Genomic DNA, 27,929 nt, shown 5'->3' with positions numbered 1-27,929 from the left:
CACGACTGGGCTGTCGACGACGGGCTCAGCTACATCGGTGAAATTGGTGTCCCAGCACACGCAGCGGGACGAACCATCGACCTAGCCTTCTCTAACATCCCCTTCGCCGCGGCGGAAGTGGACCCGAGACTTCAGACAGGAACAAACCACGAAACGGCCCGAATCTGGATCCCCAGACGTGACCACACATCAGGGACGCAGTTCCGGTACTCGGTACCGGAACACAAACTCACAGCCTTTGCCGGCACTTTCGAACTGGGTGTGCAAAGCCTCACGCCACTCCCACTGATACCGACGATTGGAAGTATTGTTGGTAGGGACTTGTTCTCCTCCCTGCCATGACCAAATCGGAAGCTTGCTCCACAATTGTTGTGCTTAAGCCTAATGTTGTCCACCTGCCGTAACCCCGTCGCTTCTTCGTGTTTTGGCCGGCCATTAGTCTGTCTTTCTTGAGCTGGAGCTTAGACGGAAAGGGGATCGTCGTCCATGCGGACTGCCCCCAGGAACGGTGCTTCTGAGGTTGCAAGGTTAGTTCGACGCATCAATCACCCTACAATTAGTCCATTGAAGGCTATTTAGTGGCCAAAAAGGACGATTATGGCACAAAGATGCGGGCAATGCTTCCGTCAAGTTTATTAATAACTTTGAAAATGAGAGTGAACTCTTCGAAGGGTAACGACGAGCCCATCAGATGTGCATATTACGAAGCCTTCAACCATACAGCACCGCCTACATCCATGCAGCTTATATTCGGCCTCCCCACGAAAGAGGGACCTAGGCGACGGATATGCTGTATCTGGTCGAGGCTGAGAGAAAGTCTCGATAGTAGGGCTAGAGCTTCGCTTGGGGGATAAGATCGGCTCTCCGTCTGGATATGGGCAAGCTTCGACTACATCGGGCTTGCTAATAAGAGCAAGTCTGCAACAATATGCTGTACCTGTACTGCTGCAAGGTTGTCTGCTATAGAACCCTTTGCAACCAATCCCTTCACCGTCAGCAACTAAAGTTACTGTATCTGCGTCTTCGGTCACGCTTCTTCGTCCAGGAACCAGACAGCAAAAGCGCAGGTAAACAATGCTATTGTCGGTTTTCGCACGCTCTAGGCGCTTCATAACGGGTCTTAGGCAGCTTGTTGTGACGTATTCATAGAAGCTGGTGTTGCGCACTCGATTCCGGTCCAAACCGAAGACTGTTTCGACATCTCCTGCGCCCAACATAATTGTTGCTTTCTGGTAAATCTGTTCAAGAGAAGAAGCGCGCGAGGTTCCTGGCATATGAGTGACGGCGAGTTGCGAGAAGAAGGACATGCCAGCGCACATGTCATCATTTGCCGAATGCGGTGAATTCGTCCTTGCAGGCAGATTAGAAGAATATATGGTGAACAATTTGGCTGCTTACCGGTACTTTTTTCTTCCCCACTATGAACGCTGGTGCAGACCATCACCGAGTCCTCCAACACGGTTGCAATGTGCTCAAACTGACCCAATCCCCGCCGTGTACTTGCAGGCGAGCACGATAAGTCATGGCTATCTTACGTGCTTGCAACCCATGGCTCCAGAGGTGACGCACAACAATGGAATCGTCGGGGTGTATGTAATTGAAATAAGACGTTACTCGGATGTCCTCCGTCTTATAGCCGAGAATAAACTCGGCGGACCCGGAGGTAAAGACGAGCTCTGCATTCGAAGAAAGATCCATTAGGAATTAGTCGTTAATTCACTGTCGGCTGGAGAAAAGCCGCAAGGATGAATGGTATGAGGCGATGCTTACCGTAGATTGCTACGAATGCAACTTCCATGGCGTCCCTACTGCTTGGATAGACGTATCTGCTTTCTGTGGCCCACAATGCGCAGTGGGAATTCCAACGTGCGGAAGTACGATTTCGTTGTCTACCAACCGCGGGATGCCATGCTCGGTTGGTGAACTGAGACTGCGGAGCTTTGTCTTTTATGAATGAAGTTTCGCATGGCTTCTTGAAGTGTATCTCTCCGTTCGTCGCGGCGCTTCGCACCCTTCAAGAACGCCACAACACTAAAGGGGTAATACATGACCATTCTGACGAGGATGCAAATATAAGCTCTTCATCCCGAGATCCGGAGCTTCGAGTCACTCACATCGATGTTCCTCAATAAATCCATCCCCGGCCAATGAAACCACCACACGGGTAGGGCTTTTGCAAGGAGGGCATGCCAATGCGGCAGGTAATTTAGAGGCAAGCAAGAAGGTGAGCCAACAGAGTTGAAAGCTGGCTGTATACAAGCACGCCCCTGGCCAACTCCCGTTCCGTTCGGCAGCCACGCCGGGGCACTATGTTGCGTCTAGATTACGTTCTTTTCAAGGTCGCATCAGGAAAGAAAAGCACGGTGTGGCAGGAGTGTAATAAATAAACCAGTGTACGGAGGTCTCTGTCAAAGGTGATGGGCACCCTCCTCTCTACCAAGATCTGGCTACTAGCTGACGGGCAAATGCCTGGCTCCGTATTCTTGTATCGTTATAATAGAACGGAGTAAGGGTTCAATTATCCAATTAAATCGTATTCAGAAACTTAAAACGACCCAAAACGGTACCTTGATCGTAGCGTTTTTCTTCTGTTACGTATGCCACCATATGCCAGCTAGTGGGCACATCTTGGCCAACAGTGGGATGGCTCTCCGTTCTGAAGGGCGCCTCCGTAGTGACAAGACGCTACGTGGCTGTGATATCTTGAAGGTCCGATGCAAGCAACCACAGCTGCATACGCAGCCTGCGCCAAATTCTGCATGTACCTTCTAGTGGCTAACGCCTAGACCAATCCATTTTCAAAGTTAATTGCAGGCGCTACGAATTAAGAAAAGATTTTCAACGGCGCCGACGAAGCGCCAAGATAAGAGTGCTATTACGTAAAGTTTCTTCGGCAGGGAACTGAGAAGATTGAGTATCTCCCTGACTGCCAATTTCAGGAATAAAGGTGGGTATGAAGCTGTGTTATTTGATTTGTTGCACAGCTCTCAGTGTGTGCTAGTGTAGCCGGCAGACAGGGGGATACACAGGGTATGTTATGCCTTGGCACCCACTTGCACCACGTACCAGTCTTGATAGATCGGAAACTAGCCTGTTGAACGACGGGATGAGTCCGCGTCGCTAGTGCTCTAGAGTATACTATTACATCTACGAACTAACGTGGAACTTCAGGCGGGGTTAACCAGAGCAAAGCAGGATACCAAGAGAGTGCATAGCGGATCATGCCTTAGGTGAAAGATATGATACAGCCTGTGGCTGTGAGTCCCCAAGTGTGAGGTAGTCTTCATAGTCGCATGCTATATGATTTGCTATGTGGTTATCTTGGCGGCGGTTATAGATGGACTCCTTTCAGGTGAACTAGCAGGATTTGGTCCAGGCGCTCTGACAGCGGCAGCGTCCAGTAGCCTTGAAACCAACCCGATCCGACCAGAGCTATCTCGCCAACTTCTCAGAGGTCGACCAGCCGCTTCAGTTGCTCGCATGGATTGCCCACAGGTCCGCCGTTTACTAGCATAGTGCCCAGATCTTGGTCGGCCACCACCGGCACACTACATATCCAATCCTTGATCTTTAGTCAAGACAAAGGTACCAGCGATCCCACTTGGAGCATATAACATGGAGCTTGTACTTTCAAGGAGAAACGATGCTGCCAATGTAAGGCAGGTAATAGAGGCGTAATCCGGACATTGCATCTCACACCCGTCACCATCCTACTGTCATGCTTTGTGATCGCCGTCACAGTATCATTCCTCCGCCTCTATCCCAGTCTCCACAGTAAGTTGTTCAGGCGAATCGCTTCAGTTGTGCAATTCAATTCGTCCTGTCAGCCCCTGAATCAAAATTGGCAAAAGCCACTAACGTTAGGGCCCAGCACGAGGAAATCATCTTCCGTTAACGGACTAGCTATGTATTAACCCAGGAATCCTTGTAATGGGCGTTTTAGTTTCAGTACGGATCGATCATATCGCCTCATGACGCAGTCCTCCATACCAGATGAAGGGTGCCCTTCCCTTCCCCTGCCCTGTCCCGCAACTTCCACAGAATGTTCGCCATGAGTGGCTCCCAAGGATGGAGTCCCAGTGGGGAGCACACACTGAGAGCAATAGCCCTCTTGTCGCATCCAGGACAAGGGGTCAGCCCCTCATACAGGCCAGCACGCTAAGCTGGACCCTCTATGTGTATATAAGTAGCACGTCAGGGCCTTTCTTTTGTCTATTTACTCTTCTCTGGGGGAGGCACTTTATTATACCATCTACCACTCTCTCGCGTGCAACACCTCTCCTATCTGTCTCGCTTTAGTTGGAAGTATAGTGGAGCGACCACAGAGAAAGAATAGACGAGAGAGTGCGGAAGCCACCGTTCTCGCAAACCATGCAACCCATTCGGATTCCTTTCAGAGCATGATTGTTAGCCAACCCTTGCGATGCATCGGAGACCAGGACATTCTTAGCTGTGCAATAAGTGAAAATAGACCATTGGACAAGGATCATGCAAGCTGCTCCAATAAGCAAATAAGGGACACTTCTGCTTGGATCGGATCAGGCGGCCACGAAGATAAATGCACCGCTACCCAATGTAGTTATTACGCCACAAAGAGAAGGAAATGGAAGTATTATCTGCAGTTGTGCCACATCAAACTCCTAGACAGAGGCTATATCAATGCTCGCCTCTTATCCCCTTTACAGGCTAGTTGTGAGTTACAGCCCTATATAGCGGGTGGTGCTCTCTGAAGATGAAATAGACTCCTGTTTGATCACTAACCAGTACTATGAAACTATGACCCGGCTGGACCGCTTGATACCGTGGGTAGTGGTAGACAAAGGGGTACCATGTACCTTGCACATATCTCAGCCCTATAAGGAATCTGAAACCTATAGTACCTTGGCAGTACATACTAGCATATGTGGCCTACACCATAATGCTTTGCCTTCCCTCGTCAAGCCTCTAGTTGATGTTGATTCTCTAGTGGCCGTTCAAACCAGCCACCCACCCATCCAACCAATCAACCAGAAAAAAAAAAGAAAAAGAAAAAAAACCACTAGACTAATAATGCCAGGGCCTCAGGATGGTAGTGGGGAAACACCTTTCCTTTTTGGTGATAGTGCTACGGAGGGGTCTCTGGCGTGTGGAATCAACAACTCCGCGGCCGAAGTCCTGTGGTGAGGCGAGGAAGGCAAAAGTAGTGGATAAGGAAACCATTGCCAATATTCACTGTTCCGGGCAGGGATACGCAACGCACACAAGCCGGCGCCTCTAAAGGGAAAATGCGTATGAACTTCCTCTCTAGGTCAAATGCAGCAAGAAGCACGGATTCGGATTCCATAACAAGACTACTGTAGCGCACTACGGGCCTTGATCTCGCCGCTCCCAAAACGCCATTCGCTGCTACTCCGTTGAATAGAACCGGCTGCCATGCAGCTTTTCCGAGTGGAACAGCGAGACTCCAAGAAGCGTAATTCTCCTTGTCAAATCTGCGATCATGTCCAGAGACTAAAAGATGAAGATCAGGCGGCCTGTTGAACGACTACCTAGTTCGTTATGTATACCGGGCGTATAACGAGTGCGACAAGCAATCAAAATGTACCCTTACAGTGGCGTTTTTCAGCTGGCCGGTAGCAAGAAGCGTCAGGCTCCTGCACGCTGCATCGGCAGACGCCATAGTAATCAGATCCTGCAAGATTTCCGGGTCCTAGGCAACATTGTCGTCATCACTCAAGGTTTAATGTACGACCTGGACACATACGTCAGCCGTCAGACCGTACTGTAGTACGTAAATGTTTCCAGCAACCGTGGTATGACTAACCAAGGAACTTCGTAGAAAGCTATGTGAGAAGTACAACAGAAGGCCTTTCTTGCCCGTCAGGTTGACCACCGCCACTATCAATTGTTTTTAGTTTAGAAAAAGACCGCATGGATGAGACATTCTTGGGGTATGGAAGGAAATACCAATCATATGATAATGAGATATGAGTACGCTCAGCCGGTGGCGTTTTTCAGCTGCCGACTGCCATTGCTCCATGCTTTTCAGCGACATACTTACTCTACCCAAATTGTTTACATGGTCTCCTGGTGCTGTTGATGGCTTGTTTGATGCAGCCAAAAAGAGCACGCAAATTCCACATCCCAAAGATTTCATGAAACTTACGCCAACCCAGATTGTTCAGCAGCTATCAACATTTTGTGGCTTTTCATTCCTACGAACGTAACAGCCTCGTCTGAAAAGGACCTACATGAGGTTTCGTCGCATACAACCAGCGCGCCCATCGAATTGGGATGGTGTCAGGGTCAGAAGAGCGGATCGAAACGAGCACCGACTTAGCGAAGCCTGTCATGACTGTCGGAGGCTAAAAATCAAGGTTGGATAATCCGACACTCCCAGCCATATATGCATCGCAGGCGCATTGACGAGAGACATAGTGTGACGGCGGCCGACCAAAGTGTGGGCTCTGCAACAGCAAGCGCCGGGCCTGTGGTTACAGATGCATTGAACGAAAGCAGCAAAACACTCGCCTTGCCATACTAGAGGCATTTGTTGATGGACTGAAAGGCCTGCCTGCACAGCAGGCTGGTCAATTGCTGCAAACTTGGCGAGACAGCCATGGTCAGATCGATTCGGTTCAAAAGCTACTGGACGCAGCCAAAGGGGCCGAAATCCCTCTTGCGAGTTCATCTATCCAAAATCCATCTGCATGTCCTACCGGGTTTGCAATACAGGACATTGTACAAGACTCGATTCCTGTCGAGGGGCCTAGCGCACCCTCGTGCACCCTTAGCTCACAGGCTTCCACACATTCTTCACCTCGTTCCCATGCCGCCTCTTCCATCGGCTCCCCTTGGCGCCAAGTTTCGCTCTGGCTGCCTTCGCATGAACTTACCAGTCGGTTCGTGGGTACATTCTTCAGTAGAACGGTGAGCATATTCCACGTCTTCTCCGAGGAACAGTTGCTCCAGAACTGCAAGGCTGCCTTTCCGCCCCCAAAAGACAATAACCTGGAGCACCAAGCTACCGTCTGCTGCCTGATGACTGTAGCTGCCATTGGTGCGCAGTACGACAATGAGGTCATCGACGTGGAAGCACAACACGTATTCTACGATGTCGCTCGACATCATCTCGAGGCCGTCATCCAACTGCGGCCTATCGATGCCATGAAAACTTTTGCGTTACTTTGTATGTATAATATCATGCATAAGACGACTGTGGCTGTTGCATATCTTGGTAAGCCAACGTCTTCCTAGCGGCCTTCGGTGAATACAATTCTTTCTGAACGCACACGCAGAGGCAGGTAAAGAGTTACAGAAAAGGGTCAGATTGAATTCCAAGGGATCGCCATACCAGAGGGATACAGAAGCGACATTGGCTGAATATCACAAGGCATGGCGTACCTTGGTATTCTTGTCAAGGTAATGTGCGACAAATTCGGTAAATGGGTGGCGTACTAACAGCACTCAGCTGGTTATCTGCCTCACCAGGCAATATATTGGACAACGGCACACTTCCCATCGAGAGTCAGGTATGTGGTTCGACTTGAAGGACGTTAGTGCTAGGACTGATTGACTTGAAGCTCTCAGGCCTCGAACTCCACGCATCTGCCAGCAGCACAGAAAGTAGGCCGCACTTTCCCCAAGGTAAAATCTACCAATACTAATGTTACATAGTTATTCCGAACCAAATGGCTAAAGTCGCCCTGTTAAAAGCGAATCTCATGCGGATGCACCTAGTATCCAAGGAGCTCGCACCAGGGAGTCTATTGTCTATGATGGACGATCTCCAGACTTGGTATAATGAGCTGCCGCGGCAGATGCGGCTTGTGGATCTCATGCGCTTGGAACAAAACCAAAATATCCGCCTGTCTGGCTGCCACGTTCACCTGCTGCATCTTGGTAGCATGATGTTGGGCTACGGTCGCGTCGCCGCGGAAATAAACCAACATTTTGTACGAGTTCCACGGCGTACTACTTTCTCGGAACAAGACACGAGTGTACTGAAGGGCCACTGCGAGCAGGCTGTGGGCGCGGCTGCAATATCTGCGAGGATAATGAACTGGTTTCTTAAAGGCAACAATATCTCGAAGCGCTGCTGGCTTATAGTGTAGGTGGGACATCTTTTCTTCGTGTTTGATGGTTCCATGCTGTGTTAACCCATTGCTGCAGCTTCCAAGCATACACGTCATGTGTCATTCTGTTACATTCTGTCGCACAGAAACAGGTCCACGAATTCGTAGCTCATCAATGGGAAGAAGAGCTCACGGACGCGGCACATTGTCTGCGCGTGCTCGAGTTTTGCGGCAGCCTTGATACGGCGGCAGCCTCATTCTACAAGCAACTGGTCTCGGTTTACTCGCAGCTTGACAAATTGCGAGCCAATCCAGAGGCTACGATAAGCAAAGTGGTAAACCTGCCAACGGCGGAGCACTCCCCGGCTTCGAGCTCCCACAGCAGCTACCTTTTGACCGTCCCGCATAGCGCGGACTCGGACCCCGCTCTGCTCAGCGCCTTCCTGCTAGACATGCTTTGCGATCCCTTCGGCAATTACTTGATTCGCAATACGGAGGAGGCCATCAACAAACAGCGCGAAGAATGCGCTACCTATCCTAAGGTTAATCTTGAGACAAGAGCATGAGATCTTGATGGAAGACGTCTGGCTTAAGTAGCGGGATGGCATTTGGTTGCACCAGGAAATAGAGGGGCTGCATGGCCAACCAAGGGGGGGGATGTTAGGCATCCCTCGACAGAGATATCCTATGTCTTTCTCAATGATCCTGGCACAGGAGGTGAATGCAGGTGGTCATGTTACTGAAGGCTCTCGACGTTCTCGGCCTCGATGTAGAAGCCTTTTCATTGGGTGTCTTGCCCGGGCAGCATCTCTTGCTCTGAGCTTCCCCCAAGGGCCGACTGTTGAATCAGCCAAGGGTGATCTGAGGCACCCGCACCAAACCTCCAGGGATGCAGAGGGAATACAGTTATGCGAAGACAAGGCACAAGTAGATTTTGATAAGTAATGACTAGGGTAGACGTGGAAGTTGGGACTGAAAAGACCGAATGAGTTCAGTGCCAGGTGCCGGCGCGAGCCACAAACGAAAGGCACGAAACCACAGCGTCACAGGCTCGCAGCGCGTACAGGAGCTCTCACTATATGTTCAGCCCATGGTAGCTTTAGTTTTCCTTCTCTTTTCCTCCCGAGACTAGAGTTTTCGTCCATAGAGTCCATACAGCCAGCCTTCCCGCTCGGAACCCGATGACCGTGACAGGATCTAGGCCCATCGCAAGCTCATGACAAAAGGTACTTATCCTAGCAGACAAACTGCAGGCAAAACTAAATAAGTTCGGGTAGGTGTTATTACTAAGGATAGCGATCCGTAGGGATACTTTGAAATGCCTTTGTTGCATCCACCGTGACGATGTCACGAATTGAATAGGAAGTGCTCCGTACGCCGCGCACAATTTGTCCACAGCAGAATCGCCGTGAAGACCAGTAGTAGGGAGTCTGGGGAGGGTATTGTTGTGACTGTGCCAGCATGATCGGCGCCCAAGAGCCTCCTAGGCGCCCGGCGGTGCCAACGTACAGCTCTCTGCCGCGACGCATCCATCGCGTCGTCGGGGTGTTTCGTGGATGCTGGCCGGACACCTGCACTCGTCGGGGCGGTTGGTGCAGTGCTCATCGTCGAGCTGGGCTCGGTGCGGGCGGGCTGTCGCTCTACCGTGGATCGGGGACCTCGGCTGCCTGCTTTATGGTGTGCGCCACACGGTCAGTCGAGAAACTTGGTTACCATGCGGCCTCTGCGGTGAAGACAGCTGCATCGGATCCTTCTGCCTTGTGGAACTGTTGGGTATGACAACCCCGTCGTCCTCGTCGGGGATGAGGTCGTAAACAGGCAGAGGTTCCGCCATGCCAGCGGGAGCTGCTGCGATATACTCGGGGTCGCTTTCCTACTCGGCATCCGTACCACTATCCATATCGGCAACGGCATTCACGTTGTCGCTAGCGTCCGGCCGGGCCTCGAAATCGACGGCTTCGACATAGCGGCGCAGATCCTGTCGCTCGGCCATGGCTCGGTCTCGCATGGCAGGTGATTGATTGACGAAACTGCGGCTGTTAGCAACGGGGTTGCATACACTCGACGGAACGGTAACTAGAAGACGGGGACAGACAATCCTGTAACGCGGCTTTCGAGCTCGACGTGCCGATCTTGCTGGCCGCTTGGGGCGTCCAAAATCTGCTTGACAATCCTTGCGCCTTTGTAGGCGCGCTCGACCAGGTCACACACATTGTAGACAAGCTTGAGGGCACTCAACGGATCCATACCTGATGAGCTGCTCTTGAGACTGAGGCTACCACGCTGGCATCCTCCCGTGTATGATGTTGATAAGGTCAGAAGAGGGGGGGGGCCCAAAAAGTTGGGAATGTCGATATAAATTGCAAATCTCATCATCACTGGAGTTGTTGAAGGTGTCTTCACACCCCCAATTTGTGTGCCTCAAGCGAGTAAGCACGCATCAGCAAGAAACAACTTCCTAGGGCTTACCTGTGCCTAAGGGATGAACCTAGCCACATTTCTTCTGTGTAAACAAGGCAGACTCGACCTACTCTTATCGAGTTTGGCTTTTCATTCGTCTCTTCGAATCGGGTTTGATCAACGAAGTCCTACAGAGTTGGATACTTGAAGTAATCGGAGACATGCATAAGGAAGGTAGTTTATGGTGGTGTAATCAATAGTCATTCATCCATTTCTCCCTTGGTATCCTGAACCCGAAAATCGACCGACCTTTCCGTATCAATACTTGCATGCGTGCTCGTGACGTAGGGCGGTGATGCGCCTGCACTCGAAGAAGAGAGTTTGCTGGCAGGGCTTGCGCGGCCCGCCAGCGTCCCCAGGTCCAAGCTCGCCCGCGTGCTCATCGCGTACGTCGACGACGTCGCGACGCTCGGCGAGCCCCCTAGGCTGTTGCTGGCGGGGTGCGCGCCGCCCGAGCCGCGGCGCATCTTGGCCCAGCGCAGCCCGCACCGGTTGCAAAGGTTGCGGATCCCACTGGGCCCACGCCGCCACTCGGGGGAGACCTTGGTGTGGCAGTTGGCGCAGCCAAAGACCTGGTCGCCGCCGTGTTGCTGGTACTGCCGGCGCTGTTTGGCGCGCTTGAGCAGGCCCTGCAGCTCGTCGTGCAGGGCCCGGTTGCCCGCCTTGAGCTGGTGGATCTCGTAAGGGAGCGGGCCACACCGGTCGGCGTCGAGGCCGCCCAGGATGTCTTGGTCGTCGCTGACGCCATCATCACCCACTGTGGACGCGGGGACGGCCCTGTTGGTGGCAATGGAGGCGACGCTCCTGGCGACGCCATACGGGTGGCTGCGGTATTCGGACGACGAGGCTTTCTGTTTCCTCCTAGCGGAGGGTTGCAGGATGCTGCAGTGGGCAAGAAAATAATACGGGCGCGTCCGATCGCCCAGCGCGCCAGGATGAAGCACAATGTTAGTCTCGAGACGGTGGCCCCGCCCGCTGATGAGGATGACAGTCGACGACACGACCCCGCCGTAGCGTGCGCTACCGAGCAGCGTCTCGAACTCGGCTTTGGCGTCGCGCTGCTTCAAGAGGTCTTGGAGCGCCGTCCCGATCAGATCGTCCGCAGACAGGCCCAGGGGCTGGTAGGGATCGCCAAATATATGCAGGATCAGGCCCGACGTCGACAGCTTGACCCAAATGCCGTGGTTGGTGGAGCGTTCATGCACCTCCGAGAGGGCGCTGCTGCTGAGATGACTGACATGCTGTTCAAGCAGTGTGAGCGTGACCCAGCGTCTGCCGTGGTCGATCCATACGGACCCAGCGCTATGAAACCATGCATACTGACCAGATCGCTGCTTCAATCGCAACATCAGGTCCAAAGTAGTGGATTTGGTGTGCTTTAACTCCCTCATCAAAACCGCGACGTCCGATGGATGATAGAAGTCAGCCATAGATCTGCCGATCAGATCGCTCGAACTATAGCCGAGTTTCTCGTGCGCCGTGGAGGCGTAGACAATCATCCCCATCGGCGACAGCACTTGCACCACGGCGCGCATGTTCTCGAGAACCGTCCTATTCCAGGAAGGCGTCAGTGCAATCAGAGAAGTCAGGTCGACATTTTCTAAGCCCTGGAGGCAGGAGAAAAGGTCCGGCAGGCTGCTCGGGCCCGCATCTTCATTTACTTCGGGCTTGTTCACGGGAACAGCGTGTACGGACTCGGCTCCTTGTACGACGGTCGAATCGCCTTGCTGATAGGGGGTAGCGGGCGCGCGGTTCGGCCGTTCGACTGTCGAGGCGGTGGTCAAGCTTTGCTCATTGACAAGAGAGCTCGGCTCAGCAATTAGGGTTATTGGTATGTCCAAACCTAATTGACACGCGATAGCAGGAGGCCCGAGTCCGCAGACATTGGAGAAACCAAAGATGAATCTTGGCGTGGGGCTAGGTCCCCACGGGATGGGAACAATGAAAATGTTGTTCAAGAAGGCTTCGCCCGACTTCTTATAGTTGATGATGCTGTGCTCCGTCTCACGCCGCTCGCGGACTTTTTCCCTCAGTATGTAGGCGGATTCGCTGCTGACGGCTTGCCTGGCGGCCCCAGGAACCACAATACCGTCTGGCGATTGGAGAAAGCGGCAATTCTGGCCAAGTGCCTCCTCGCGCGTATATCCAGTCACGGCAAGGAAGCAGTCCGACACGTAAATGATCCTGTCCAGGGGGTCCAAGGCGTCTGTGACGACAAAGGGCAGCAGAAAGTGCGTGGTGCCATGGGCGATCCGCGGGTTGGGCCGGCGCTCCAGCAGAGCCAGTGCGAGATTGATTTCAAAAGGCCACGATTCCGCGGGGACGGGGGCAGTTGGAGGTCCTGGGGGCGGGCAAATGGCAACATGGCGTTAAATGATGGGTAGCCGGGCCCACTGACCCCATCGTGGGCCACATGGTGAAAGGGTTCGATTTGCGAGGGCTGCACATCGCCATGGCAGCGGATCACAGTTGGGCCGCCTTCGGACGGGGTGGGAGAAGGGCCACAGGGTCCAGCCCACGGGACGTCCTCTCCGATCGGATGCATGAGCATATCATCCGGCACGATGGGAATGGGAACCGATGCATCGTGGGCGTTGAGGTCGCTTGTGGCTTCACTATATGTTAGTGCGCTGACCCCACCCAGTTCATGGTTGCCGCCGCTCGTCGCTTCACCTGCCTGTAACAGCGCCGGCGCCATTGGATTCAGCAAGTCCCATTGAACCGCAGCATCGGAATGTTCCGGGGCTGTGGGTGTGTGAGACATGGCAGGGAGCTGGTACACTCCATGCGTTCCCAGCGCAGACTTTCGGGCTATGGTAGGCGGTCTAATAACCGACACAGTACAAGGCCTCAAGTCTCGAGGGAGCTGAATATTTTGTAGTACACAATTGTTGGGACTTGTTTTATATATCATGCGCCTGGGTCGGTAGAGGATTCGGTCCCGCACCAGGGCCAATGGGGCGACCTGCACAGGTACCTCTGTAAAAGCCAGTTCAGCGGAGGCTATCAGCTATCCGGCACAGCAATAGTCGGTCTGGTAGGGGTATTGTGCCACCTGGGCATGGAGTGCCCGGGCCTGTCAGAGCTGCGCGATGTGGGTGACGGCATGTGTCTTGGCAGTTCAAAAGGCATTGCCCATCCTCTGGCCGCCGTGGTTACCTGCTGGCCACCATGCAATTCCCGGTTCTAACATCCATAATGTTATTGTGATCTTAATTGCCCATTGGAACCCCTGACCCTGCTCTTTCGGCATGTTGAGGCTGCTGTGAGCCCTTGACCTACGGAGTACGTAAAGCCCTAAAGCCAAGCCGCCTGGTGCGGCTGAAGAAGCAATCGCAATTCAACATGCTACCACGATACGCTCGCATTCGAAAAATGGGTATATACAAGAGACAAACAAAACCTAGCGGGCAGGGAAACACCTATCTTCTTTTCTTAAGTGTTGTTATTTGAACAGAGGTTTGTTGGCGGCTGCTGCCGTTTTCTCGCTTCGCTACTGAATATGCTTGAATGCACCAAAATGGCCTCTAGTCCTTCGAACAGCGCCCCTCTGGATTAGAAAACCTGTAAGCTCGGACCACGTCATTCACAAGCTAACAAAGGGTGCCCATGCCAGTGCAAGATTACATGAATTGCTGCCGAGGCAAATCCGGGAGCTGCTGAGCTATCAGAAACACCGGGTGCATCCAACACAAACGCGCGCGCTTTCGTGCTCGTAGACAAATCCACATTCTAGTTGTCTACTTGAGCTGATCGTCATGGCAGAACATCAATAGATGCACATCCTATCGAAACAGGACTTGATGCTTTTCGCGTTTCTTTCGACCTCATTTGCAAAAGCCAAATTACTGCTTGCTCGCCAGGAGCAGTGGATTATCTGGACCGTGAAGGTAAAATTCACCTTCATTAAGTCAGGCGCCTTTCTAAACTCTGCAGATATCCAATATCTTGCTTCTAGTCTTCTATCGTCGCTGCCGATTCTCCCAACGCGTTTATTGCAGTCCAATTCAAATCCTGGCACCCTCAGAAGCGATCTACTCAGGCTTGTCTCTGCTGCGACCTCCGACGACTTCGATTTCGACAGTGTCCGACCTCTTCTACGATTCGTCCTTTGCCGACAGTTCAGATAATTCTCTTATTTGGAATCAAGTCTACAAAACCGCCAAGAAATCGTTCACTCCGTCCCCACGACCGATAGCATCATCTCTCCAACAGACCCCATGGCTTTGGAATACGAACAGCTTCGCGAACTCCTCGGGACGTAGGAAACACATCAATGCTGTATTGAAAGAAGAGCTCAGTCCTCTGTGTGTTGGGCCCCGGGAGTTTCAGACTGTATTCTTCGAAGAGGTCGCAGACCTAGATGCCACTTCAAAGACAATTTTTGAGGGGAAAAATTGCAAAGCCGGTAATACTCCGCTTTTCGACGAAGGATGGCAAGGCTGGCCTGAGGACGCCAACCAGAAAGGCGTGCTGCACTGGCTTGCAGGAGTGAGCAAAAGTTGGCGGAGTTTGCAGAGAAAAACCGCCCGGACGAACGAAGCCAGCGAAGACCCTTAGCCAAAGCGAACCAACCGATTGACGGATCTGTAGGGAAGCGTAAGCTTGATGTTGGTTTTGCGAGCGACGCAAGGCTCAAGGTGGCACTGCCCACAGATATTGGTACCCGGGGAACTCAAGAGCAACTCGGCAGCAGACAAGCCATCGGACGCATGGCTTGACCTTGGAAGATACGCGAGGGAAGTTCTTGCGGCCCAGGGCATTCGGTTTGTTCTGGGTTTCACCATGTGTGGATCGCTCATGAGGCTTTGGGTATTCGACCGGGCACCCACTGGCACCCGTCTGGAATATGGATCTGTTATACTACCAGGTACTGGAAAACCTCCAATTGCGCGTTTGCTCCAGAAAGCACCTTGACCAATAGGGTGCTCGCCTTAAACGAATCTGATATGAAAATAGAACATGCCTAAGGCTTTTGATTGGGTTTGCCCCTTTGGGCAGGCGCTTCCAGCGCCTGCCAAGCCAGTCGGATGGCAGAAAGCCTGGTCCAACCAGGGAACAGGAGGCACAAATGTGTGGGGTAGGCATCATCAGAAGACATCTGAAGATAAGAGGAGGTGTTTTCCGGGAACAGAAAATGACATAAAGATGATCTCAACACGAAGGAACTTTTGCCCTTATTTCAATGTGGATGCATTCTACCTATCCTCGACTGATACAAAGGCGCTGCATAGGTTCTTAGGTCATATCTCCCAATATCACTACGGCAGGTTTCGGTTGCTTCGTTACATTGATGGTTCGAGTTGCTGGAGGCTCATATTAGGAGTGCAGGACAACGATACGCTAACCAGTCCATAACATACCAGCAGGAATGGGAGAGTTGAGAGCTCTCGTGTGAGGGTGACAACGTCGCCAATCTGGCGTTCTCAGCCAGCCGACAACGCTCAGAGCAAAAGGCTGGGCCCTTTGTCTGCGTTTCGCAATATAAGCAGTACATTTATGTCCATACTAGATCGTACGACATTCCTGGCGTGTTGAGGTATATAGTAGATGCTAAGTTGTGAAGGAAAGAAACACATGGATCTTCTGGAGGGTGGTACAAGGAGTGCAAGTCAAGCTCTGGTGTCAGTATATAAGGGAGGCGCTAGCTAGTACTGTAGCTGAACAAAACGTCACGGCAAGTATGTAAAGATGGAATCCTGATACAGTAGAATACTACGGGTGATTACAAGCGTTAGTGACGATCTTCAATCGGTATGATAACGCAGCGTGCGATTCATGTCAATAGTAAGTAAGCTACTGTCATCCATATGGCGGCTTAAGTCAAAAGTACCAGGTCCGATTAATCGTACCTGCATCCCGCATCTCAAATCCCTAATTACGGCCCGTTTGCCGTCTGCCAAACCACCATATACCGCACGCAGGCTTCCCATTGCCTGGCCAACTAATCACGACATCGCCGTACTTCAGATCCAGCATGCGACAGTTAACGATTGCGCCCCAGGCACGAGGAATGCCGCCTCCGATAATACTGAGCAGAGCCATGCGAACATTCGCGAATGTATTAAACATCGACCCGGCCGCATGGCTAACGTTAACATTGCTAGTCACTCCGTGGGTAGTGAGGGCGCAGCTTGTCATCACAATGTTATAGCTTGTCGTGGTGCTACAGGTGTAGGTGATGCCGTCGTAGCTTGTACTGTAATCATGTGCGTCGTGCTTCTCGCCGAGCATAAGACGGGTCGGAACTATTTGAGATTCCAAACTGGGACGATCCATGTTACCTGGCAGTCCTGCCGACACGGCGCTTCCAGTAACAGCGTGGCAAGGGAAGCAGATGCCGTCATCGAGTCTGTGGCCTCGCCGAGGAGGCGTTAGGTAGCGAATGGCAGTTGTCACCGCTTTGGGTTTGCACAGCATCGTAGTGAGAGTGGACGGGTGTATGAAGGCGTTCGGTCAATCTGCTGCCATCGCAATGCAAGCCTAGCCTGTAACATACCGCCTGGATACCAGCTCGCCGGCAGGCATGGCTCATAAGCGCAACAGGAATCGTCGTCTGGCTGGACGCATATATACGCTATCGCGTGTATCTTCAAGTGACTTAGGCCATTATGGCGTTTGCTCTTCGACTTGGGGTGATTAAGAATTACGAGGCGACCGCCGTGATGGATGAGTTACGCGCGGTGCGGCGGCACCACTGGTCACCTGAGAACCTCTCATAACAGCTGTGTTGACTATAAAACAGGCGGCGGAGGATGTTGAATCGAAAACGATCATATGACGAAAAAAAATTATTTGCTATTAGACCAGCACCGGGGTAGAATTGGATGAGGTGCGGAGCCGGGTCGTCTTGGCGACTTATTTGGACGAAATTCATTGTGCTTTTGCTGTATTCGAAGGTCGGCCTGCTGGTGGATTTTGTTGCTTGTGATCATACACTGGTTAGCCCCGTTGAACCCTCTGAACAGCCCATTTTGACCCGCCCCGCATGTCGGTCACCTTGACATGGTTTCCTTTTCCCTTTCCCTTTTTTATGCATTGGGTTGTCTTCCATATCGGCTTGGCGTTGTGACTGGTCTGAGGAACTAGCCGCTTTCCCCTAAGCATTCTGCCGCCAGCGGGAATGGATCGCACTGCTCGCTAGGTGCTGATGGTGCCTTTCTGCCGAAAGTGGAGCCATCTGGTGGCGGGGCTGCCAATGCTCAGCTTTCTTGGCAACACGCCAGCCAGATTCCTCAGCATCCGATGGCATTGGGGCAAGGGTGTGGCAGATAAGCTTTTGTTCCGGACATTGGATTGGCGGGTAGAAGATTGACTAGTCAAACAGCCCTAGTGAGAGAGATTTCAGCTTGTACACATTCAGGCTCTCTATTTACTCTTTAATCGAACAGAGCCATCCGACTTCTTTGAATCATCTTCCTGCGCCGTGAATACCCTCTGCCTATCTGCGTATGTTTAGTTCGTCGCACCCTAGCCCGAGCAGTTTGTCACAATGCTCTTAATGAGATTGTTCATTGGTAGCGCATGCCAATAGTTCTGGAAGTTATGACGCATCTACCATCCCCTTGACTATAAACCTCGAAAGATTGAAAACGCCAAAGCTTTGATGTTTACAACAATTGTCCTCCGAGCAATTAATGTATGCACGGTGAATACTCGTCACAAATTATTCGGTCTGCTTTTTGGCCGAAGATATTACCATGCTTTTGCAGTTCATGTTCATTGGAGCAGCAGGTCATGCATATGCACCTGGGCACGTACCGGTTGCCTGTGATGAGAGGGGCATACGTGCGTAAGAGCTCTGCCCAGCCAGACGGAATCCAGAAGCATGGAAACTGCATATGGCTTGCTTGTAGAGAGCCACGCTGCGTTGAATCCTAAGCGAGCCTAGCTAGCCTGGACCAAATCTTGATGCAGGTCCGAGAAGCCTAAATAGGGGAGCTTCCCCCACGTTTGTGGCATGAGCCTGCTCCCGTAACTTTGATGAACAACTGTCCCACAATTTCGATGTCGGGAGACGATCTGATCGCCGCAATTCGATGCGACTGGCATTTGAACCTCAACAGCGATGAGTGTCTGAGTCCTTACCTCACCATACCCTACAGCGAATCCACGTTTAGAGAGCCTAATACGTTGAATGTAAGGCCACCAACCTCTGTATGACTCTATGGCCTGACATCAGCCTGACAGCCTGGGCAATGCACCATCTCGAATCAAGTGGTGCTCGTACCACAATCTATTGAGGACCATCATCTGGGGCTCCAGAGACACTACTGGGGCTATGATGGCCATGCCGTGCAGCACAGCCAACAAAAGGAGCTACCACAACCTTCCACAGGACCCCGAACAGAGGGTTTTCAAGCACACATGGTCAATACCATTGAAGATTTGATGCCACTGACGCCGATAGTTTAGTGTCTTCGTCTGTTCATTGCCATTTTTCTGTCGAGGAAGCACGAAAGGAGAAGAACCGTCGCGCTACCGCTGAATTCCGTACAAGAACCAAAGAGGAAGAGAAGGCTCTGATCGATCGACACGTTAAATTAGGCATGGCAAATCAGGAATTGAAAGGTATCGTGAGAGGACCACGGGAGGAGGTGCTGTCCCTGACCGAAGAAATATTGAGGCACAGTGAATGCGGCGATGACCATATTCATAGTTTCATTTTATCGAGAGCGGCCAAAGTCGCCGGCATGCTGTAATGAGGTACTCTGTAATCTTTGTGGATGATCTCAAACACGGTGCACAATGAATGGTGTTGAAGGCTGACCGCCTTAATCGACAAGTTGTTTAGGCAAGGGAGACCAAGTTACCTCAGTCCGGCGCGTCGTGTCGCGATTCGCATGCCATAACGTGGCTGCAAGGCGGTACTCAGGAGGCACGCAACATGGGGGTATCACTAGAACAGTAGGCCAGCTCACAGCGTCTAGTACACTGTTCGTACAGTTCCCGTCCGCTCACAACCTGTGAGAATCGTGCGTTTGCAGAGGGACCACGCTTTTCTCCGTGCTGGAACGCGCCGAGCTTGCGCCTCTTACCGAGAAGGTTGGCGAGCATAACGAGCTTTGCGAGGGGCCGCGGATCCGTACCCTGGGGAGATGGATACGCCCCACAAGAAGCGCTGTAGCACTAGCTCCCATGACTCCAATCAGCCAGCAATTGAGGAAACTTTGACTAGGGGATGTGCCGTGGGCTACGAACTGGCGGATGCTCTCAATCTGCAGAATCGGCAAAGGCGTACGCTAGAGCAGGCTCAGACTTTCGCAATTGAAGCGAGCCGCGTCCGGCAAAAGCTACCCACACCCTTGGCTCTCCAGTCGTTGCAGCAGCCATAGTTTAGTGCACTGGTGTATTGCAAACAATAGTCGCAGCCAACCACAGCATCCGGAGCTGCTCTGTGCCGCTATCTTTATCACACCTCTCATTGCCCCTACCAGGTACGGAATATTCCTATCTCCACAACTAGATCACGGCTACTTCATTTCGACATCTAAAGGAGCGACACACACCGAACAGGTCATGAGTCGTATTGTAGTTGGTCTACATATATTTGAGCTTCGACATGAATTCGCAACGACCCCTACTCTCCAAAGTGGTCCATTCGGGTGGCAGCGCTAGCGAGCCGACGGAATCCCCACATGCGAAACGCAGCAGACGGAAAGTTACGCCAGTCGCCTGTTGGACCTGCCGCCAGAAGAAGATTAAGGTAGCTGAACACCAAGCATGAAAGATGTATGCGGTTATTTCCGCTAATGTGAGACGGGCCAGTGTGATGGACGGCGGCCCAGCTGCCAGCATTGCCTGAGGAAAAACATAGAGTGTACCTACCCGGATAGTGATGATGTTCGGATGCATGGTCTCCGACAGGCCTGCTGCCGGTGTATCTTCGACATACTTAGCGGCAGATGTGAGGGAGACGCTACAACCATCTCCCGGCGCTTGCGACAGGCTGTCAGCTCGCCAGAAGATTCAAGCAACAGGGACGAGCTAAAAGTCATCGAAGGGTTTCTCCTGAACCTGCAGGATGTCCCGGAAGAAGAAATAGCGGGGTTGCTTAAGCCAGTTAGACCTGGCGAGGCGCTTTCTGAGGTAGACAGCCTTCGGAACGAAATCGAGCTGCTACGACGCCGTCTTCACCACAACGAGACTGTCCTATCGGCTGTGACGAAACCAAGGCTGCAAGAAGGAGTTCTCGTCAGGCTGTGCAATGCCCAGAGTATCGAACAGGTGTCGAAATGGCTGGAAGATACCGTGGCCTCGGGAGACGTGTTTTCGCCGGCAGCTGTCGACGACGGGCCCGCTCCGTCCGAACCACGAACCTCGCAACGCATGGACGCCATATCTTGTCTTTCCACATGGAGCGCCGACAATGCTGCAGAGGCAAAAGGTACCGAGACCCCCGATCAAGAAGATGCGGTGCTCGCCGGAAGCCATGACCAGAACGAGTCGACTGGAACCGACTTCCCTCCGGAAGTACTGATGTGGACTGCGAATATGGCATCGTACTTCAGAGTCAGCCCTCAGATACTCTCCGAGCAGATGCAGCAGGGCACCACAAGTCATGGTTTTATGCGCCACATGTCCGTTCCTGTGCCCATGGCAGGTATGAACATGTTACCGGCGACATGGACAAGTGTGACGCAAGACATGAACCGAGTCCAGCACTTGCTTGCCCTCTACTTCTGCTGGGAGTATCCGATATTTGCTACAATACACAAGGAGTACTTCCTTGCCGACTTCTTGAGCGGAAGACAGAGATACTGCTCTGCCGGACTGGTTAATGCGATACTCGCGCTCGGGTGCCTGCTTTCCTCCAAGGCCGGGAGCGACCACAATCCAGATGATTTACGGTTTTGAGCGACCGTTTCTTCAGAGAATCATTTCAACTCGCCGCCCAGGCCAGCACTCAGTACAGCCTGGTCAACATACAAGCCTTGGGGATTCTGTCACTGCGGGAGCTGAGATGCGGTAGGGACCCTGAAAGCCGGTATTACGCCGAACAAAGCATGCGGTTGGCTGTCGAAATGGGCCTGAACAAGGTCGATCACGGCGAGGAGGAGGGGTACGTGGCTGTATCAACTACTACGTTCTGGGGGTCATTTATCCTGGATAACACGTGGACGTTGGTGACGGGCATGTTGCCGCTGACTTCACGTGCGCCGCTGCTCCCCTCCAAACCGCCTATCCATCCCGATATTGAAGCGTCACCGTGGACCCCGTATCCAAACGAAGGTAAGTGAGACGATACCTTTTGGGGTTTACTATGCACATACTACTAACCCGCCTAAGCAGACGCCAAATCTATGCAACATCGCTTTGAGCAGGTTTCCAATACACAGTCTGTGTTTAGGTGCTTTTGCGAGATCAGCCAGTTGGGGCATAATGCCGCGTATTTTCTCCAAACGCCAAATAATCCCGTCACAGGCTACATGCTCCTGGACGCCTATAACCAGTATCTTGACTGGTATAGCAGTATCTCAGAAGCGCTCCGGCTGGGGACCAATTTCACGCCACCGGTCTTCCTTGTCCACATATATTATCACTGTGCCGTTCTGCTTCTGTTCCGCCCATTCATTCGATTGCGCATCAATGGATCACCTGTCTTACCACGAGATGTCTGAACCGAGGCCGCGGACGCCGTTCGGAGACTGATACGCTCGTATTCCCAGCTCTACAGTCTTCAGCGATCGCCGTCGTTCTTGCCCTATCTCACCCTGATATCAGCCACCATACATCTCACAGCCGCCACCGTCGAGGGAAACGAGAGCTTGGCCGCGACTGCTACTGCACAGTCAGCCATGCTCACCGACGACGTCCAGCACGTAATCGCGACCGTGCCGCTCGACCTACGAGACCTGGCAAGTGCTGTCGGCTGCCTCGCCGCCCAAGGCAAGATGCCGCGATCCAAACTCGCCTCGGACGTCACCGACGCCCTCCGCCAGGGCATTAGCGACCTGACGGACATGGTGCCATACAACCTCTCTGCCAAGGGAGCGCTGGAAACGCTCGAGTACCTCTGCAAGCTGTGGACCGATGGCGGCGCCGCCTCGGAAGCGCAACAGCAACAGGCCCAAAGCCTTTCCCCCTTCTCGTCCCACGTACATAGGCATGTCGCGTTTGCCTCTGGGCTGTCATGGCAAGAGGCTGGGTTTACCATGTTTTGAGAGACAACAGTGAAAAAGGGTAAGGCGTCTGCGGCGTCGAGATGATCTATTCGTTCTACTTTCGGGGAAAGAATACATGCGTTTCCGTTCATATCTCTTATGTTTCCTGCTTCAAACCGTGGATAGGTGAAATTGCACTTTTTAACCAAACATGCGCAAATGGGGAGAATGCAAATCATCGCAGGGTTACGGGCAGATACAGCGAGTTCAACCGCTAAAACCAGCAGTCCTGCAACCCCCAACGCCACAACCGGGCCCCTAGCTTTCAGTGGTCTAGGCCGCTCTCAGTGGGCGTGAGCAACTCATAATCCATACTCTACGATGTGACATACCCATACACCATGGGAATGGAAAAAGGTCAAATTATTGTCACAATATCCCGATATCACCTAGGGAATACACGCCCTCAAGGCTATGCAAACACCGGGTTCCGTTTGGCTTCTTCGTGATATTCATCTATAGATCGTACCGATTCCCCTCTCGTTGGCGAATTTGGTTTGCAATCATCGCCTGAGCGTGTCATATCCGACAGCGTGGGCATTTTAAAGTACGCCAAAAGGCGTCTCAAACGGGCCTTGCGAAAAGCGCACAGAGCAGCTAAACCAAGTCATCGCCATGGCGGGCAGGGCCGTGGCCATCGACGGGCCTGCACGACATACCGGACGCATGGGTGTCGTTCATATAGGCGTCGTCGGTGGCGGTGGTACCGTTGCCGCCGAGCTGCTTCTCACCGCCGACAGATCCACTACTGCGCCGCGCAGTCTGACACTGACAAAGCCGAGCTTGTACATGACTTTGATAGATCCCAGGCGAACTGCGACGTGCTCGCCAGCAACATTCGGCTGGCCGACTTCGGCTTCAATCTACACCACTGCTGCCGCTGCGGCATGCTCTGGCGTACCCTTGGGACGCGAACGTGATGCTGCAGATCTTGGGCCGTCTCATTCGGATCAGCTAGCAGGGCGTGGTCTGAATTGCTTTCGCCATACCTGACATTATCTATGGAAAGCTTGGGATCACCTTGCGGAGCAATGCCGTTATGTTCGAGATTACTCAGGTGCCGTTCGACCAGCCCTCCAACGGTTGGGGTGTGTCTGCGGACATGGCCATCGCCATCGCAGTCGCGTGCGGCGTGAGCGATACTGTCCACCTGGCGCTCAACAAGGCCGACGGTAAGCGTCGCAACTCGCAGACGTCCTGCGCCTGCACAGCCTTCATTCGCTCATTGAATCCGTCATCGCCGTTCGCCGGAGGCGCAGCTCGGAGCCCGGCTTCGCCCCCGACCGTGACTTCTGCGAAACTTATTCTCCGGCCTTCGAATTTCTCACTTTCCTCTCACCGCGCCTGCGATTCCGATCCGCTACCCTCTCCACGCCCCGCACCCGTCAAGACGGTTGTCTACTGACATCAGGTGCAGTGGTTCGTCTCTCTAAGCCGAGGCAACGAGCTCTTCTTCTACAGCCACACCAAAAGCAGCCCCTCGGCTTCCCCAGTCAGTCCTATGTCGGCCGCCACTTCCTGGGCCCGGCCGAGAACGTTTAGTACGCCAGCGCCTACCACTATATGCACCACTGCAAAGGCGCTGCTGTTCGGCGGCCAGAACTCGGCCTCGGTCATCCTGCAGTCCGGCACAGCCGGCCATGCCCGCAAGCTGGGATGTGCTACGTACATTTTCGACCCACGCGTTTGGGGCGCCGAGGAGGATTTCGTTGTCCGCCGCGGCAACCCGCTCAAGTTCCTCTACCCCATCCTACCTGGGAATATGCCAAAGCGCGGCACCCGGCTGGTCGAGGCCAACCTGACCGCCACCGACTGGGGCGCCAACAAGCTTTTGGACGCTGCCTCATGGACGTCCGCCGTTTGCTGGCGATACCGCAGTCGGACCTGGGTGCTGCCGCCGCCGCCCACCACGTTGAGCTGGGCCTCAGCACCGCGACCTTGGACGGCCAGTGGTACGGGACGCAGGTTCTCGGCGTGATCGACATCCTGCACCTCGACACGATTGAGAACGGCGCGCCGGTCCGCTGCTATGAGGAGTTCGCGCCAAGGACAGCGCGTCACTCAGTTCTTCTGTCTGGCGCATGCGGTCCGAATTGGCGCGGGCGACTTCTAACGCGCACGACACGGCACAGGATGGGATAGATAGGTTGTAGCTCAAGTACATATCTGATCCATTCTTGCGACTGCGTGGATCCCTTTACAGCAATCCACGGCGCACCTCGTGAATTCCCAGGCCATGGGGGCCGGGTGCTAGCAGAAATTGTTTCCATATCTGTACCGAGATTCTGACCCTGCTTGGTGAACATTGATGACAACAGGAGCAACATGAACGGCAGAAGGCCCTCGCGCCCCAGAGGACGTCACTGCGACGACCAATTATGCCACCCAGCCTTCTCACTTGCATACGTCCGTATCCGCCACCCACTGTCGTATCGCGGGCGATCTTACAAGTCTTTGCTGACCTTGGCCCCCGCTGCAGGTGGTGACCTCTCTCACACATCATCAGGCCCCCCTGAGTACCCGACTCACCCCTTCTTAGTCCTGTTTGTTTCGAATTTTCGTCCACCAAGCAGCAATTTCTGCGCGTCTCTTCTCGCGGCGGAGCTATCGCCAGGAGGGCCTCGGCTTCTCTCATCCTCCTCGCTTGGCGCATCTTTTTCAGCATTTCGACTGCCCCTTCTTCATATGCCGACTCCTCGACCGCGTAGGACTGCGGTCCCTTCGAACAGCAACCCAATGCTCCCCGTCTCACAATACTCGCCTTCACCGCCTGTTGCCCGCCGAGTCCTGCTTTCGTACTTCGCCACCGTCTCGGCCCTGTCCCAGGCCTCTATCGCTGTCAACTTATCGCGGCCGCTGCGCGGGGCCATCGCCCCCCCCATGTCCTCGGCGGAATTCTGGTCGGGCCCCTTGCTGTCCTTCGTGGCGCACGTGATGCGTTTGAGCCAGGGGGAGGGATTGAGGTTCAATGACGTCGACCACTACCAGCTGCAAATTCAGTAGGAAGACCCAGGAGGAGCTGACCTAAGGCGGAGTGGATGACCCAGTATGACGCGCTTTTGTTGCTGTACGACTACTAGGCCGCATGCAGATCTTGATGTAAGGTCCTGGGCCTCAACCCCCGCCACAAGAACTACCACTACTTCGTGATCGTGGATTGGCACCCGGACAAGAAGGGCACCCAGGAGGTGCCGGCGTTATGAGAGGGCTACATTGACCACTGCGAGGAGTTGGTTTGGTTAACTCGGTTATATATCGGAGGGGCATGGTCTGCTCGCCAACTTCTGGTGGTAGACCGGCGTGTCCTCCTGAGAGGCCGTCGGCGCCCTTGTTTGTCCCTGAAGACCAGCCACGTCGGCGCGGAGCGGAGGTCTCTGGCCCGAGGCTGAGCCCACAGACCGGTAAGGAAGAAGCATCACAAAGATGAAGCGGGATTTCTTATTAAATACATATATACGTAAAAGCAGTACAATTTCATGAGTACCATTATCACAGTTACGATCCTAGATAAAACCCGCCTAGTGCATATCCTCAATACAATTAACATTGCCCGCATTAAAATCGTCCTTTGTCTACACCATCAATTTTCGATATAATCAGCCTCCTAGGCATCGATAGATGCGGAGGAAGCAGGGGGTTCGACCGAATGGCGGTCGCAGGCAATACATTAGGCATTGCATTCTATTATAGACAGGGTATCTCGACGCCGAAAGGAACAGAATGAAGCAGCGTATCTCATACAAACTTTGGTAGTGATTACAGGATGCGCACCATGTCTCTGACGCCATCTCCTCGCATGCGTTCTCTTCTCCCCGTAGCAACGATGTGCCAACTACAGGCGCTCACGGCTGTGACGACTGGCGCCGCAGTCTTGGAACAGGACTCCGGCCGGCCTGTATTCCTGCTTTCACTGCTTGCCCACGCGCAGTGTCCTTTTGGCAGCCGCGCAGGTGAGGTCGCCTTGTCCCGGTGCTGTGTTGTTCGCTGTCAGTACGTTTGGCCTTCTAGTCCGCGGGCCAGCTTGCGCCACACACTCAGAACAAGGCGTCGCAAAATATTATTTCCTTAACTTGCACCACTGCGGCTGTGACCATGGGTTCAAACAAAGCCCTTTATCACCATCTCCCACTCCGGAGTCCCTCCAAGTGCCAACCGCGTGGACGTTCCTACGAGCTAACGCTGCCCATTGATAGCAGGCACTATGCTACGCCGCCGATCCTTCAACCGGTTACGCTTGCTTCTTGTCGTTTACTCGTTACATGAACCCTGTTGGTAACTTGAGATATCATAGTCTAGCCACTAGTTTGCTTTGGAGCCCATCTCCGTCCATTAGCAAGAACCACTCCTCGACTAGCGACGTACCTGGTCGACGGATTCCGGCAGAAGATCAAGTAACATGTATCCCACGCCACAGGGATCATAAGACGCCTACCATATAGCCATGTGCTGGCAACTGTTACCCAGAAGGCCCTTTATCTCCAACTCACCGTTAGCCGGACCCTGGCGAACGTCATAACGCTATGTTCGTATGTCTAAAGCCCGATGAGCCTCGAAGACATTCTCCCACAGCATTGTGGGCCATACCTACAACAGCGTTGGCGTCTGGGACAAAGGCTTCGTCGCCGCTGCTCATATCGCAGCTTCCTGCAATGCTCCCACCGTGGGCCCTCATCTATGCAATGATGAGAAGTATGCTGATCTTTTCTTCAATTGTGGATGACTGAAAAACGTCGCAATAAACAGGTAGCATTCAACTAAGCGGTGCCTTTATGGACATTCTGTCGCTTGGCTGCACCATGCTCTAAATCACCTTACTATCCCTGTATCAAGACATCGTAGACCATCATAACAGTATCTAGAATCCGTCATTCACTCGAGATGGTGTATTCCCCTTTGGATGCGAGGATGTGCTGCGTATATTCCAATCCAACATATGAGAGAGCCACACTGCACCGACAACCATTCAAATTCTGGACAACATCGGCAGGAGTTAGTCAGTTCAAGCTGCTATCATCTTGCAAGCAGGTCCCTCCTATGTCCACTGTGCCCTAGCATTTCACCGAGTCGCAATGAATTGACTGCCACCCTATCGAAAGGATCCCTCGTACTCAAAGCCGGTGGTTAATGACCTTGGCAGAGGACGAATTGGAGGTCACTGCCACAGTCTTTGTAGTCGCGTGGTCAACTCACAGCCATGGGCGAGCCAGCAACAATGTGAGCAACCACGAGCAAAGACAAGCCGCTTCAGAAC

The 27,929-nt window shown here is 53.0% G+C and overlaps 9 protein-coding genes across 9 annotated transcripts; 6 read left to right on the top strand and 3 right to left on the bottom strand.

Moving 5' to 3' along the window:
* Positions 1 to 6,769: 6,769 nt before the first annotated feature.
* PG985_005676 (uncharacterized protein) lies at positions 6,770 to 7,107 on the bottom strand (the record flags this gene model as incomplete). The annotated part of the gene is made up of 2 exons (XM_066825445.1): positions 6,770 to 6,855; positions 6,876 to 7,107. 2 exons carry the CDS (start codon positions 7,105 to 7,107, stop codon positions 6,770 to 6,772), a joined length of 318 nt encoding a protein of 105 aa, XP_066688605.1.
* A 563-nt stretch (positions 7,108 to 7,670) lies between these two features.
* On the top strand, positions 7,671 to 8,620 carry PG985_005675 (uncharacterized protein; the record flags this gene model as incomplete). The annotated part of the gene is made up of 2 exons (XM_066825444.1): positions 7,671 to 8,089; positions 8,152 to 8,620. 2 exons carry the CDS (start codon positions 7,671 to 7,673, stop codon positions 8,618 to 8,620), a joined length of 888 nt encoding a protein of 295 aa, XP_066688604.1.
* A 2,094-nt stretch (positions 8,621 to 10,714) lies between these two features.
* PG985_005674 (white collar 1) lies at positions 10,715 to 13,212 on the bottom strand (the record flags this gene model as incomplete). The annotated part of the gene is made up of 2 exons (XM_066825443.1): positions 10,715 to 12,855; positions 12,909 to 13,212. The coding sequence occupies 2 exons, from the start codon at positions 13,210 to 13,212 to the stop codon at positions 10,715 to 10,717; spliced, it is 2,445 nt and encodes an 814-aa protein (XP_066688603.1).
* A 3,176-nt stretch (positions 13,213 to 16,388) lies between these two features.
* PG985_005673 (uncharacterized protein) lies at positions 16,389 to 16,934 on the bottom strand (the record flags this gene model as incomplete). The annotated part of the gene is made up of 1 exon (XM_066825442.1): positions 16,389 to 16,934. One exon carries the CDS (start codon positions 16,932 to 16,934, stop codon positions 16,389 to 16,391), a length of 546 nt encoding a protein of 181 aa, XP_066688602.1.
* A 3,218-nt stretch (positions 16,935 to 20,152) lies between these two features.
* PG985_005672 (uncharacterized protein) lies at positions 20,153 to 22,678 on the top strand (the record flags this gene model as incomplete). Its single annotated transcript, XM_066825441.1, has 5 exons — positions 20,153 to 20,220; positions 20,420 to 21,313; positions 21,388 to 21,746; positions 21,807 to 22,129; positions 22,184 to 22,678. 5 exons carry the CDS (start codon positions 20,153 to 20,155, stop codon positions 22,676 to 22,678), a joined length of 2,139 nt encoding a protein of 712 aa, XP_066688601.1.
* A 615-nt stretch (positions 22,679 to 23,293) lies between these two features.
* PG985_005671 (uncharacterized protein) lies at positions 23,294 to 23,671 on the top strand (the record flags this gene model as incomplete). The annotated part of the gene is made up of 1 exon (XM_066825440.1): positions 23,294 to 23,671. One exon carries the CDS (start codon positions 23,294 to 23,296, stop codon positions 23,669 to 23,671), a length of 378 nt encoding a protein of 125 aa, XP_066688600.1.
* Positions 23,672 to 23,717: 46 nt separating this feature from the next.
* PG985_005670 (uncharacterized protein) lies at positions 23,718 to 24,083 on the top strand (the record flags this gene model as incomplete). The annotated part of the gene is made up of 1 exon (XM_066825439.1): positions 23,718 to 24,083. The coding sequence occupies one exon, from the start codon at positions 23,718 to 23,720 to the stop codon at positions 24,081 to 24,083; it is 366 nt and encodes a 121-aa protein (XP_066688599.1).
* Positions 24,084 to 24,179: 96 nt separating this feature from the next.
* PG985_005669 (uncharacterized protein) lies at positions 24,180 to 24,656 on the top strand (the record flags this gene model as incomplete). Its single annotated transcript, XM_066825438.1, has 1 exon — positions 24,180 to 24,656. One exon carries the CDS (start codon positions 24,180 to 24,182, stop codon positions 24,654 to 24,656), a length of 477 nt encoding a protein of 158 aa, XP_066688598.1.
* A 347-nt stretch (positions 24,657 to 25,003) lies between these two features.
* PG985_005668 (uncharacterized protein) lies at positions 25,004 to 25,681 on the top strand (the record flags this gene model as incomplete). The annotated part of the gene is made up of 1 exon (XM_066825437.1): positions 25,004 to 25,681. One exon carries the CDS (start codon positions 25,004 to 25,006, stop codon positions 25,679 to 25,681), a length of 678 nt encoding a protein of 225 aa, XP_066688597.1.
* Between the last annotated feature and the right edge of the window lie 2,248 nt (positions 25,682 to 27,929).

The sequence above is a fragment of the Apiospora marii genome (assembly GCF_038362585.1).
Source record: "Apiospora marii strain CBS 49790 chromosome Unknown utg000003l_segment0_segment0, whole genome shotgun sequence".
NCBI lineage: Eukaryota > Fungi > Ascomycota > Sordariomycetes > Amphisphaeriales > Apiosporaceae > Apiospora > Apiospora marii.
The sequence above is the reverse complement of the archived record's forward strand: the minus strand, read 5'-3'. Positions and strand labels throughout refer to the sequence as shown.